This window comes from Salminus brasiliensis, chromosome 11 (genome assembly GCF_030463535.1).
Source record: "Salminus brasiliensis chromosome 11, fSalBra1.hap2, whole genome shotgun sequence".
Lineage (NCBI taxonomy): Eukaryota > Metazoa > Chordata > Actinopteri > Characiformes > Bryconidae > Salminus > Salminus brasiliensis.
In genome coordinates this window covers 23,683,882-23,698,917 of record NC_132888.1, presented here as the reverse complement: position 1 = coordinate 23,698,917, position 15,036 = coordinate 23,683,882, and the positions used below count along the sequence as shown (strand labels likewise).

General features: G+C 42.4%; 1 protein-coding gene across 6 annotated transcripts in view; it reads right to left on the bottom strand.

Moving 5' to 3' along the window:
* Positions 1 to 15,036, bottom strand: part of synrg (synergin, gamma) — a 56,321-nt gene that overhangs the window by 30,003 nt on the left and 11,282 nt on the right. For 3 of the 6 annotated variants that reach the window (XM_072690634.1, XM_072690633.1, XM_072690635.1), the window contains exons 7-14: positions 12,796 to 13,086; positions 11,528 to 11,803; positions 9,913 to 9,987; positions 7,871 to 8,067; positions 4,279 to 4,488; positions 3,987 to 4,120; positions 2,104 to 2,222; positions 708 to 770 (exon numbers count right to left, since the gene is read on the bottom strand). In XM_072690634.1, coding sequence (XP_072546735.1) covers positions 708 to 770; positions 2,104 to 2,222; positions 3,987 to 4,120; positions 4,279 to 4,488; positions 7,871 to 8,067; positions 9,913 to 9,987; positions 11,528 to 11,803; positions 12,796 to 13,086 — 1,365 coding nt within the window. Of the gene's footprint in view, positions 1 to 707; positions 771 to 2,103; positions 2,223 to 3,986; positions 4,121 to 4,278; positions 4,489 to 7,870; positions 8,068 to 9,912; positions 9,991 to 11,527; positions 11,804 to 12,795; positions 13,087 to 15,036 lie in introns of all 6 variants that reach the window. The other 3 variants (XM_072690638.1, XM_072690637.1, XM_072690636.1) reach the window with 2 other exon arrangements.

The following is a 15,036-nucleotide window of genomic DNA, read 5'->3' as shown; positions in this document are numbered from 1 at the left end:
TTCTGCTCTTGCAACAGTAAGGAAACGAGCACTGAGCAGACTCCACAGTTCAGGTTTGTGGGGAAAGAAAAAAAAAAAAAAAAAAAAAAAAAAAAAAAAAAAAAAGGCCACGCCAACAGTTAACTTACTGGAGCTCCCAGAGTTGCTCCCATTGTATTCTGTTCTAGTGAGACAGGGACACACATATACCTGTATGAATGTGGGTAACTCCACATCATCGCTGTCCAAAGAAAAACATGCATCTCCAAAACAGCAACTTTACAGGAGGAGGGAAAAACCGTCTTAGCTTTTAATGAAAGTCAAGGTAAAAATACTTCATTCCATGTCAGTTTTGAGCATTTCTGTTGGTCCATTCATCCAGAATTAAACACACAAGGTACAGGGCAGCTACAGGTTCAAATAATGAGGAATTCTAAAAATGGAGATACAGGTTTGTCATTGGACAGCAGCGATATTCACCTACAGTGTCATACTAACATACTAAGAATACACATCTAATACGGAGAAGCATAATAAATCACATAATCACATTTACAGTGTGTGAGCGGACTGACTTATCTAGAATCATTCAAGCAACCACATCGAAACAAGCGTGTGTTTAAATGTGATGACTATGGCCCAGCTCAGTATGGCACTTAAGAATATGTCCCAAACAATATAAAAAAAACAAAAACAAAACAAAACAAAAAAAACAGGAAATCGCTTACCAACTGGCTTTCTGTCTGACGGCGGCTCAAGTTCTCTGAACACGCTGTATTTGTCTCCAAAATCTGGATCAAAGACAAGTGAGCCTCCAGTCAATTACAAACTGCAGTGCAGTGTTGCTGTCACCACAGCAGTGACAATCAGCAGGTAAACACACATACAAGCAACTCTTTCTACGACAAAATTAGGGATGCACCGATCCGTTTTTTTTTTGTTTCCGATAACGATAAATAAATTTGCATATCGGTCGATACACGATACCGATCCGATACCATTGCTGAATTAATAAACCGTATATCTCACCATGTGGGAGAAACTTAAGGCATCAGGACTGACTTAAATTGCAAATTAGTACATTTATATCTGTGTTAATTTGTTGTATTATATAAAAGTAATGTCTGTCATTTATTTATTTGCACATTTAGTGCAGTCTCACACCAACAAATTAAAGTGAAAGGATTGGTTCCATGGATCGGCCTAATTATCCGATACTCGATCCAGCCAATTTTGTTAATATCGGAACCGATACCCGATCCTAATTTTGGATCGGTGCATCCCTAGACAAAAAGACTCTGAAAGTAAGCAGACTAAACAAATCTAATACTTTATAAGCCAGACAGAAGCCTCCAATATTACAAACTGGACACTGGACCTCCCACAAAGCTGAAGAGGTTTTCAGAAGGGCCGGGGAATTAGTCATTCTATGTGTGCACATGATGGTGAACAACACTGTAGTCCCAAACTAAAAGAGCTGGGAATTGTTGTCACCGATACTGATTTCAAGGAGCTTAAAAAAAAAAAAGCCACTATAAATTGTAATTTTATACAGTAAAAATTATTCAAATTAATTAGACATTAAGTTGAATTCGTTACAATAGTTTTGATTAAACAGCGCAGACTAATCTGGTGTCAGTGGCAAAGTGTGAATTGTATGACAAGAACCTGGTGATACAATATGTATCATGGGTCATACAAATACATACAGGGGTTATGATTCAATCTACTGCAAATCTGTAAGCAGGGTGATATTTTGCTATTTTTTTTTTATTATAAAGTTGGAGGGAAAAAAAAAAAAAAAAAAAGCACACACACACCACGATATGCAAAACATGAGTTAATTTTGTTTTTAGGCAGTCTTCATGGTTTGGTTGTTTTTTTGTTTTTTTTTGGTAAGTTGACTATATATATTATTTAATGTATAATATTACTTGCTGCATTTTCACTTAACATGCAGTATATAACTCTTAACATCTGCAGTTTTCATCTGTGATTGATCAGATCCTGAAACACAGGAAGAGTTTTGTTTTGGAAGGTTTTTGTGTGTGTGTGTGTGTGTGTGTGTGTGTGTGTGTGTGTGTGTGTGTTGCGTGAATGTTTAATGCTGTTATCGGGCGGTACCTGAGACAGCAGGCGTGGGTTCTGTCGGCTGTTCCACCGACAGATGTTTGAACACTGCATACTTATCAGAGGACGAGGAGGATGACGAGCCAGACACTGGAGTCAGCATGGCAGGAACACTACAGACACAACACACACACACACACACACACACAGTCATGTCAGTATTCCTTAGCATTTCTCTAAAGTTCACTCATCTCCTGTTTTTCTAATTCTGGCCATGAGTTCCTCCTCTGTCCTTACGGCCAGGAAGAGCCTCACTCTGCACTCTGTAAACCCAGCTGAGCTACAGATGGCTGTACCAAACAATTATTTTGGTAGAGAAATGAGAGACAGTCATTTTAGCTTTCAGTTTGAAAGCATTTGATGTTTCTGCTACATTTGTATGAATGACTTATTGGATGGAGGCACAATAACGTCGACCCTCCTCTGCTCGCGTCGGAACAAGCAACCTTGGCTTGTTTTGGTTAACGGTTTCTTTTTGCACTCAGCCTGTGTCCACATGAGACTCCTACACCTCACACTAAAAAAACTCCGCTCTCTCCCTCACACAACAGAGTGATGTCGCTGCAGACATGGGCTGTGTTGTCTTTTGGCTCCATAACGGTTGTATTCACACTCTCAGTTCATGTGACAGACAGCTGCTCGGTCTGTATGATTTCACTGCAGCTCTGCGTCCAGATTGAGGGAACTAATACTGCAAACAGTAACAGCGGCATTCCACACTGCTACGGTTCAACTTTGGCGATTAATCCATGGTTCGCATGCATCCTGAAACTAAATAATTAGAACGCGTACCCATGCAGTGTATTTTTGCACTTATGAAGAATAGTTAGACATGTTAGGACAACCCCATATTTATTACTACTTAAATGCTTATCTTAAAAACCAAAACTTAGTGTCTGAGGTTTAAATGAGACAAGCCTCTCAAAAATCCTTTTTTTTTTTCCTGCAGCTGATGTGCTGCACTGGATTCTAATTTTAGGTACCTTTAGACAGTGTAGCCATTCTTTTAGAAGTAGTCTATTCTTTTAGAAGCAATTTCTTTGGTTTTATGTGCTTAGTTATATAACCTCCATCTCTCAATATTGCTTAAATTAAGATCAAATATCCATGTTTTTTTTTTTGTCATACAGTTCACATGACTGCATGTATTCTCTAGGTCAAGCATCACTTTAGCTTCTCAGACTTCTCTGCCAATCACACTATTCAGCTATTTCAGTGGAATATTGCCATGTTCTTATTCTCAGTGCACCTACTATTTCCGCCTTCCCTTAAAAACACACTTCTGTTGGTGAAAAACCATCACTGAGTTCTCACATTACCTTCCTGCACCACTCTCGGTTCTCTCCCTTAATTAGACAATGATTAGAGACTCTTGAGAACCAGATATGCCAATAAACAATAAGACCTTTGTCTATACTGATAGTAAAGAATTGCAGGAGGCTGTCTCACTCCGATAAAATAGCCTTTCTCCCCCCCCTCCCTCCTAGATAATTGCCCCCCCCGCAACCCACCCATGAGCACAGAATCTCACCATGCAGTTTTGAAAAGTAATAAAATGGCACGAGCTTATCAGCTGCCCATTAAAATGGGTTCATTAGCAAAGATGGCAGGGCTTAATTGGTGTGTCTGGTGGATTATTGCAAGCTATTACAAAGGCAGGCACTATTGGATGCTCCAGGAGAGCATGCCCAGACAGAGGGAACTAAGTGAGCAGAACCACATCATAAGAAACTGATGCAACACGACTCAATAGCATTTTATGATGCCCGTTTCAGAATATGGTACAACACAAACGGTGTTATCCTCATCATACCCATCTAGGGCAAATGTAATGGGGAATAAGCGATCAGAGGCAGGCTAATTAGGCGTGCTCATACCTGCTTTGAGAGGAGGACGCACCAGGAAAGGTTCCCACCGTCTCTCCTTGGAAATCTGTAAACGAATCATCTCCACCCCCTGCTTTTGGGGCCTCTTGAAAATCCTGGAAATCGTCATCGTCCGTCTTCGCCCCCTGAAAAAGAGATTCGCCCGATTTTAGGGTGTTTAAAAATAATTTGACCAGTTTGACTGATCATCCATATCCAAACTTTCAGCACAACTGAATGATGTAGACCATGTCACGCCCTTCCAAATGGAAAAGAATCACTGCCTGGGAGCGCATGGGGTTACCTGAATGGGAGGGAAGTTGGCGACAAAATTGTTGGGAGGTTGTGCCGGTGGGTTTGGAGGCATAGGCATGACGGCAGGTGCAGCAGGTGCCATCATGGGCTGCTGGTGGGCCAACACAGGGGGCATGGTCATGGCCATCGCAGGCAGATTGGGCACTGGAGGGGAGGGGAACTGACTCAGGATATCCAGACTCATCACTGGAAGCCCGCTCTGAAACAACCAACCAACCAACATTCACATAAGTGTAGGTCATTTTAGACAGATGATTAGTGCGACCCACATTTAGTTATGTAGTAACACACATTACAGCATCTGACTTATAACTTAACTAAGCATTTACCTCAATAATAATATGTATATAAATACCATTTAACATATATACCCCTATCAGGGACATAATTATTGTGGCAAAATTGGGACTGTGCAACACACAGTACAACGGGAAATTCCATCGAGCTCAGTCTTTAGAGTCAGAACTTCTGAACAACATTAGATTCCTAAAATCACCATGTTAAACACCAGGTTATTGAGAGGTGTAGCCACTTTGCCAAGGCCCAAACTATCACCTTCACGGCATTTTACACAATTATGCCATGGAAAAGACCAGAAACTAACCACACTGACACGGACAGGTATGTTTGAAAGAGTAAAGGTGAGGGACTTGACCCCAGGAACAGTGTTCAAGCTGTTAAGCATGGTGGTGGCATCATGCTGTGGGGGCTATACATTGTAAAAGTACACTGTACAAGCGGATGGAGTAATGAATTCTTCAGCATAGCAGTTAAAACTAGGCTAAAACTGGACAATGTCCCTAAACACTCTAAGGTGCTTGTGGAGTGGATAAGGCAGGCAGGCTAAAAAATGGTGAATGGTGAAAAATGGAGGACTGTGCTAAAAAGTTGGGTCTATACCAGGAAACCAACAAAACTTAACTAAACAAGAATCCTGCCTGTACCCTGCTAATTGCCTGGCACATTTAACCAAATATATTTCAACCAAGTATATTTCGGACCCTGCATGCATAATCTATTAATTGTGTTGATTGTTGAACCCCTACATTAAATTTCATTATTAAAAGATGTGCATTATAACTCATTCTGCTCCAGACACAGTACTGTTCAACGAAATCATTGAAATTCTTGTACTGTCATGACATACGTGTCTATATACTGACTGAGCAGATGGTGATGTTCAGTTTATTACTATAGCTGTTTGCATTTATCAGAGTGAAGAGAGGCGATAGATGTCAAATAAGGGAATAGAAGAATAGATCAGCACTCATTTAAATACTCATGATATTCCATAATACCTACCACCAGTCCCAACCCTTCCTAGCACCAACGTCTAACTAGAGCGAAATAGGCATGCCTGAACTAACCATGCTTCAATTCTCAGCTGAGCATAAAAGAACTCACTAAATGATCTTTAAAAGAGGTTAGAGGAGAGTGTGTGCTTGGAAAAGCATGAGCACGAATCTGAAGCACTACTTCAGCACATAATGCAGAAAACGTGAGTTCTGCTGATTAGTCCCTAATCTAGTGCTGCGCCACGTAGGCCCACTCCTGCTCGGCTTATGTGGAGGAAAAAAAAAAAAAAAAAAAAAAAAAGATTAGCAAGTCACAATTAAAAAGCAAAGAGGTCAGACAATAGGCCTCCTCCCCGCAACTCACGGTTCTTCAACTCTATCGAGAGGCGGAGGGAGACGTTCGCCTAAATTAGTCATTAACGTCAACTCCCATCGTTCACAGCTCTCACCCATATAGCTCAACCCCTCCTTCTCATACTCCCACCGCCATCATTCTGCTAAGCTGGCGCAGGAGGCGCAGTTCCCTAAAGAGGAGAACATTTCCATCACAAAAAGCTTCTTATTGTACGAGCGCTAGCAGCGGCAGTGGTGGCAGCGAAAGCGCTGATGGCTTTGCCGGCTCCCAGGGGTGCAGCTGCATGGAGTTTGGGCTCAGGGAGATAAGACGGCTCTCGTCAGCGCTGTTCACCTGGGCTGCTGCTGCTTCGCTGCACGACTCAGCGTTATCTTACACCCCCCACAGCCTGTGCCACAGTCTGAGACAGGGATAGGCTTTTTTTTTTTTTAATAAATAAAAAAGGAAAACAATAACTCACATTGACATCAATACACGCTGGGAACCTCAAAGAATTCATCATCATTAGCAGACAAGACCACCTCTGGCAAGTGCACAGCAGGGTATAACCTTTCTGCAATGTATGTTTTACACCAGAGTAATCTCATAATTAAGGATATAAACCCTAAAGCCAGCACCTTGTTGAGACCTTCTGCTAAATGATAAAAGTAGTGCTGATGACATGATGGCATGCTGTCATTAATTGCAGAGCTCATTACTGGACTTCGACCCTTTTCATTGGCTAATTACTGCATGACAGCTACTGACCTGCGGTTGCAAGAGCGAATGCTCAATACACACAGGCAAGCGCTGCATCTTTCAGAGTATTGCATCATGTTGTAGGACAGTATAAGGAGTTTGGTGGCACAAGTATCTCCCTTTGAGACCAAACATCTGTTGGGTTTCCTTTTCAAGTTTTGGTAACTGAATCTTAGTTCTGATAAACCCATAAAAATTTGATACTATATGGTTCAGTGAATAATTACGTCCTCTGCTGCTGTTCTGTTTGGCCGTCAAGAACCGAATCTCCTGCAAATTCTTAAATTAAGAGCATTTAGAGCATTTATTTGAAGAAATGACAACTGCTTAAAAACAATTGCTCATATAATGCTAATAAATTATTATTCAGATTTAAACACCACCATACTAATATTTGAACTTTGAGAGCATTCAGAAATCACTACAGTGAAAAAACCTTGACGGCAAATCACAGCTTTCATGTCTTAAGTCTTTAACATTGATGTTGGGTGACTTGCCATTTACAGTCTGCAAATTCAGCTAACTCAGCTTTGTTTGATGATATGCCTGGAATAAAATGCCTGCCTTACATGTAGAGATGCAAATTTAAGATATACACAGCTCTTTTTCTAGAGCTGTGTATATCTGCAGACCAAAGGATCATGGAGCAAGCAATGGTGGAACGTCCGGCCAACTTGGAAATGGTGAAGCGACTTACAAACTATTGCCAAAGTTTAACATCCGTATTCAGTCATTAAAAAACAGGGCTTAGTCATAGTCATGGAATCACTGAAGAAAATGGGTAGTATGGCAGCTAGTCCCTCATGTGCACCATAAGCAGTGAAGTAACAGTAAGCTGTTAAAGAATGTAGCAGAGATGGTTGTTATGGCTGAGCTGGGTAAATTCCTACACGTGAAATGCTATACCCACACGCGAAACCTGATTCCAAACGAACAAGGAAACAGAAACCTATGAAAAAAAACACTCATGATGGCCTCACTAGGAACAGAACTCTGCTCCCAGCAATGGGAACCACTGTGCCGCTTGGGAGCGTCCCTAGAGCTTTAGCATGCTGACTTATCCGTCATGTAATGGGAGTGAACTGGGCCAAAATGTAGGCCACAGTTTGGCCTAATACACTTCCATATTTTCACAGTGACTGCACTCCGGGTATGTTTGTATAAGGAAAATAAACAGAAAACCCCACAGCTACCTGTGCCACTCCAATCAAGGCCAGTACAGTGTACAGCTCCTCTTTGGTCAGCTTTCCTGGCGTGGTGCGATTAGCTGAGGCCCAAATCTGACCCAGAGCTTCTCGGGGCAGACCTGACGACATCAGGATGGGGTAGAGTTTGGCTGTGTCGATGCCTGCTGGAGTCATGGTGAACTCCAAGACCTTCTTGAACATGTCTGCACAAAACAAAAATACAGCACTTAGGGTTTCAGCACGGCTAAGAAATGAGAGGTCTCTGCCTGTGTAAAAAAAGATTTATATAATATTTATGTAAAATATATACAGTCATGCCCGAAAGTATTCATACCCCTGGCAAAGTTTGACTTAAATTTACTTTTATTTAACCAGAAGTTATATTTTTGCCTTGAAACGACACAGGCATCTCCCAGGAGATAACACGATGATGTACAAGAGGCATCATTGTGGGAAAAAGTATTTCTCAGCTTTTATACACATTTGAACAAAAAGTGGCATGTCCAAAATTATTCATACCCTTTGAAAACTGTCACAGTATATGGGAAAATCCAAAGTTCTATACCATTCCAAATAGTCCAAGCTGTTTTAAAGCATCCTAATTACCCTGATTCATTGGGAACAGCTGTTTTAATCAACTCAACAGGAGAAAAACAGCAGCTCTCTGCAGTTGGTTTGTGGACAGTCATGGCTAAGACAAAGGAGCTCACTAAGGACCTGCGGCTGTGCATTGTGGCCGCTCACAAGTCAGGAAAGGGCTATAAAGCCATATCAAAATGTTTTCAAGTTCCAGTGGCTACAGTGCAAAGTATTATTAAAAAATACAAGAAGTTCCGCACTGTGGAAAATCTCAGATGATGTGGTCGGAAGCCAAAAGTGACACCAGTGCTGGCCAGGAGAATAGTGAGAGAGGTGAAGAAAAATCCAAGGATCACCACCAAGGCCATCCTGGTGAATCTGGACTCTGCTGGTGGCGACATCTCAAGGCAGACAGTTCAACGGACACTGCACACTGCTGGGTTCCACGGACGCAGGCCAAGGAGGACACCACTTCTCCAGAAAAGGCACACAAAAGCCCGCTTGACCTTTGCAAATGCTCATCTGGACAAAGAAGAAGACTTCTGGTGTTCTGTTTTATGGTCAGATGAAACAAAAATTGAATTGTTTGGCCACAATGATGTGTGCACCATTTGGCGTAAAAAAGGAGAAGCCTTCAACCCTAAGAACACCATCCCCACTGTCAAACATGGTGGTGGGAACCTAATGTTTTGGGGGTGTTTTTCAGCCAATGGACCAGGGAACTTGATCGCAGTAAATGGCACCATGAAAAAAGAGCAATACATCAAGATTCTCAACAACAACATCAGAGAAACTTGGCCTTGGGAACCGGTGGACATTTCAGCACGACAACGACCCAAAACACACAGCCAAAGTGGTGAAGAAATGGTTAGCAGACAAAAACATTAATGTTTTGCAGTGGCCCAGCCAGAGTCCTGACTTGAATCCAATTGAGAATCTGTGGAGGGAGCTAAAGATCAGGGTGATGGCAAGGAGACCCTCGAACCTCAAAGAGTTGGAGCTCATCACTAAAGATGAATGGGCAAAAATACCAGTGGAGACATGCAAAAAGCTGGTCAGCAATTACAGGAAGCGTTTGATTGCTGTAATAGCCAATAAAGGCTTTTCTATTAATTATTGAGAAGGGTATGAATAATTTTGGACATGCCACTTTTTGTTCAAATGTGTATAAAAGCTGAGAAATATTTTTTCCCACAATGATGCCTCTTGTACATCATCGTGTTATCTCCTGGGAGATGCCTGTGTCATTTCCAGGCAAAAATATAATTTCTGGTTAAATAAAAGTAAATTTAAGTCAAACTTTGACAGGGGTATGAATACTTTCGGGCATGACTGTATATAGTAGCCTGTCTAAAGATTTAGCCTTGCAGCTAAAGAAATGGACACCAAACAAATCTTGGCCGGCCGCTCTCATTTGGGGTAATGGCGAAAAGGCTTGTTTATAATAAACGTCCCGTGTCACTAATTACCTGGAATGAGAGAGTCATTGTAGAGCCAAGTTGGCACCATGGGCTGGATTTCTTGCTGGGGGAAGACGCCAACACCTGCTTGTGGCAAAAGAATGACAGCAGTGAGACATAGTAGCAGGGCAGCACAGTTTTGCATGCTAGGTCTAGCGAGTCTGCCTGATGCCTACAGCACACCTGCTGTGCAGAGAGAGCCAAGTGCAGATGTTCCACTGACGCCATGCTGTTTTCACTACACTCTGTATTACTTCAGCAAGGCTGTCCGTACAATCAGCCAGCTAGCCGAATAAGCATCTTGTCCTGCATGTAACCCTCATGTTTCTTGAGTGTGGATTTCTAAACAGCTGTTTTGTGACGACATCTGGTGTGAAAAGTGCTGAATAAAGACGAACTGAACTAAAAGGGAGATGCCGAATAAATATGCAGTCACCATGGGGTTCACTGATATTTAGAGGTGACAAATTAATTGGACGTGGAAAAAGGTGCAGTGCAGAGTCAGATCCGCTGTAGCTGGTGAATTCTGCTCCACTACAAGACCAAAAAACAGGGGCAACAGCTTTAAAATTATTTAACTATGTAAATTCATCATGTTCAAGTCTCCTTTTGAGGCCCAACATGGGTAACATTACCCATCATTTGTGCTGTTTGGGCTCCATAATAGCGGTCAGTGCTTCGACCCCGACGATTGCCACTTGATGCAATTTGAAGACGTACACTTTTTTCCATAGCTGTTACTATCAATTTCTACATCATTTGTTTTTATATGGAAATTAACTATCAGCGGGGATGTCTTGGTTGCTAACAATGATAATGTACACAATCATTTTCACCCACCTTTAGCAACCTGCATACGTGAGTGGGGGAAAAAAAACCCAAAACAATTTATGTTATCGATGTTAGTAACGTTATTTGCGTCAGGCAACCATGCCGCAATATTCCAATCAGGCTTGCCTCAAAATCATTCTTTATACTAGCTGAAGAGAAAGGAAGAGGAGGAAAACAGAGAATGCTGCATCAGACCAAAGCCCAATCTCCAGCATGCACAAGAAGCTCTGGCCCCTCCAAGAAGGTTACAGCGAGTAAAGGCGAAGGCAGAGGCAGGGCACGGGGTGAGTCAGCAGGTAAAACTCCAGCGGATCTCCAGAGACGCAGCCCATCTCCCCACGCTGTCAGGCTGTCGGGACTCTCTAACGAGGAGCAGGTCGGGGGAGGAATGAGAAATACTCCCAGTGCTGGCAGAAGGAAAAAAGACGAGGTCCTTCCTCAGAGTCTGAGAAACCCTGGAGGCTCTTACCTTCAGGACACCTCCTTGAGCCTGTCTAACTGACACCATACAACAAGAAACGGGATCAGATTCCTGAATGAAATCAAGCCAGGTTCTGATATTAGCTTTTCAGGATGGAGCAGATGAGCTTCCTAGGTTCTAAGCGCTGGGATTGGAAAGAGCCGTGTATCGGCTGTATAATCAAATCACATTCATGCACTGCTGATTCTGGTTTAGTAAAGAAAATCAGATCCGAAACTTCCAGCGGCGCTTCATGATTAGTAAAAGCAAAGAGCGAGTGAGTGCAGCTGACAGGACAGACGAAAGGAGGGACGAGGCAACTTTTCTTCTCACCGCTGGCATTAGACACCTGCTTAGGTGGGGTTTCTGCCACTGGTGGAGGTCTGGGAGCAGATGTAGGTTCAGGGGTTGTCTCCACGGTGAAGGCAGCACTGAGGTCATCGGGGGAGCTGGCCCAGTTGCGGGCTTTGGAACTGCTGTGGAACTGAACTGAGACCTGGGCTCTGGGGGCCACCTCCGCAAGGGCCTGCCGCGACCTAAAGCTGACCTGGGCCTTCTTGTCGGCCGATAAATCGCATGATGAAAAGAGCTTCTCTTCCAGAGATGGGCCTGGAGAACAGGTCATTGAACGGCTGCAGTTATGGCACAATCTAAGAGCATATGCAAGTTTATACATTGTTGAGTGCTAATATATATATATATATATATATATATATATATATATATATATATATATATATATATATATATATATATATATATATATAAAATTAAAAAAGTGCCCCTGAAAGACCAAAACTATCATGGCATCTACTAACCTTCAATATGGAACACATACTGATTTGATTAGCTTGCCTGCCTGAGAACCAAGCAAGCACTCGAATCCAGCTGTCAGGCAGTGCTGTTGAGACTACAACACACATGCCGAGCTCCAGCAGGATACGCATCTCTCTATAAGCATGTTATCTCCCAGTCAGCCTCTGGAACTCCAACAAGGTAGCAGAGTTCCAGATACCAACGCTGAGACGCAGACCTCCCGCTCAGCCCTAGTCACACTAACCTCCTTATCAGGGGGGGATGACAGAGGCTGCAGCAGGCCCAACTCAAACATATGCAACTTACTACAGACCTACTGAGTCCAAGACTTTTACTAAAGCACCAATTCCCAAAAACCAGAATAAGTACAGATACAGCAAATTAACATCTGTCTGATGCCAAATTTGGCGTAAAAACGCCAACTGTACATTCTGTTAAGTCAGCCAACAGACACCCAACAGACACCCATGCTGGCTAGTATCTCACTCAAACATCCAAAGAGAGCAAGGCCAATTCTGCTCTTTCAGTCTTTTTTGGGCCATGAAAGGGTATATCACATTTGTGGCCACAGCAGGAAAAAAAAAGCTTAGACAGCTGTGCCACTTGCAAGCTCAAGACCTGACTTGTGAAAAATCGCCAATGAACCACAGTATTGGTACAGCTCTGGCCATCAGTCCTTTTCCAGACACACAGCAGACACAATACCAACGTACATGAGTGATGAAGAATGAAGCAAAATAAATAAATAATAATAATAAAAGAAAAGACAGTGAGACAGGAGTTACCTTGGAATGCAGATTGGGAGCTGGAGATGACAGAAGAGTGTGGGGGGGCAGTGGAGGGAGGCAGAGAGGCAGTGAGAGAGTGAGGGACAGGGCCAGAGGAAGTGGGACCCACTTTTAAGGGCGAACTACTGACAACTGAGGAAGAGGATGATGGAGGGAGGGAGGGAGGGGGGAAAGAGAGGGAGGAGCCACCGACGGGCCCCTGCATAAAGTCGCTAAACTCATCATCATCCTCTGCGAAAGCAGGGGGGAGTGACTGAGGGGGGACAGAGGAGTGAGATGGCGATGAGTCTGCGAACACAAAACAGAAAATAATGACAGACACAACGCACAACACCAGTTACACTGACAGTGGTGGGATGACATGAACTAGAGTGTCGCAGAGAGACAAACAGGTGCTTTCGGTTCCCCAGATGTACACATACAGCCGGGCAAATCATACCCGTCCTACTTCATGTAATGAGTTTTGTGCAGTGAAGCGCACTCTAAATGAGAATGGGGAACATGAGGGCAAATGAGACCAACGATGTTGTTCTGACAGTCAAACAGACAGGAATTCAAGTGATGACAAGCTCTTCACTGTGTATACACACACATAATGAGCTGAACATACAGGAGAGATAACAAGAAAAGAGGAGAGGAACCCCAGTCTAGAAACATCTTGAAGACATCCTATTTTGAGAGGGCAAAAAAAAAAAAAAAAAAAAAAAAAAAAAAAAAAAAAAACATGCTCTGGTCGAGAACAGACTTGGTGTCATAAGCTACTGGTACCAACGGACAAAACGTAAACAGCGTGACCGGCTAACGTCTTTGTGTGTCCCTCTTGTCCTTCTGTAAGGTTGACAGCAGCGCAGTGGTATCGTTATTGTCATATAATGGGTTCAGCAGACCCCTTTTAACAATTGTAAATTCATCCCTTTGCCTTGGGCATGTACCCTAAACCCTTAAAATAGCAGTTATAAAACCTTTAATCAAGAAACCAAATTTTGTTCCTAGCATATTATCTAATTATAGACCCATCTCCAACTTAACATTCGTATCTAAGATATTAGAAAAAGCTGTGGCCCAACAACTCTGCTTATACCTGAGGAAAAATTACATGTATGAGAAATTCAAGTCCGGATTTAGACCAAATCACAGCACAGAGACAGCCCTAGTGAAGATTATGAACGATCTCCTTCTTGCCTCTGATCAAGGCTACATATCTTTATTAGTCCTACTAGACCTTAGTGCAGCCTTTGATACAATAGATCATTCTATATTACTAGAAAGATTAGAGAAAATGGTTGGGATCACAGGGACAGCCCTATCATGGTTCCAATCATATCTAAGATTTATCTTCAAACTACGCAGAAGTAAGATATGGAGTTCCACAAGGCTCAATTTTAGGACCGCTATTATTTACATTATACATGTTACCACTGGGCTCAGTTATAAGCAGACATGGCGTTAATTTTTATTTTTATGCAGATGACACACAGCTCTATATTTCAGCCAAACCTGACAATAAATTTAGACTACAGAAAATGGAGGACTGTGTAAAGGATATACAACTCTGGATGTCACATAACTTCCTTCTTCTTAACAGTAACAAAACCAAGGTTCTCCTTTTAGGTCCAAAAGACACTAGACATAAACTATCAGACTTAATGTTAGACTTGGCCGATGCTTCCATCATTCCTAGTTTAGCAGCTAAAAATCTTGGTGTCACATTTGATTCAGAGCTATCATTTAAGCAACATATAGCTAATATTAGTAGAACAGCCTTTATGCAGCTTAGGAACATCCCCAACTAAGAAACTCCTTATCACTACAAGATGCAGAAAAGCTAGTACATGTTTTTATTACCTCAAGGCTAGATTATTGTAACGCACTACTGTCAGGTTGTTCCAGCAGGAACCTCAATAAACTTCAGCTGGTGCAAAATGCTGCAGCCAGGGTCCTTACTAAAACTAGAAAATTTTACCATATCAGTCCAGTTCTATCAGCACTTCATTGGCTCCCAGTTAAATTCCGTATCGAATACAAAATTCTTCTATTAACATATAAAGCCCTACATGGCCTCGCTCCTGAGTACCTGCGGAATCTTATTGTATATTACGAACCATCAAGACTACTTACATCTCAGGGTGCTGGCCTCTTACTCGTGCCCAAAATTCAGAAAACCTCAGCAGGGGGAAGAGCCTTTTCTTATAAAGCCCCCCAACTCTGGAATAACCTTCCAGATAATGTTCGGGATTC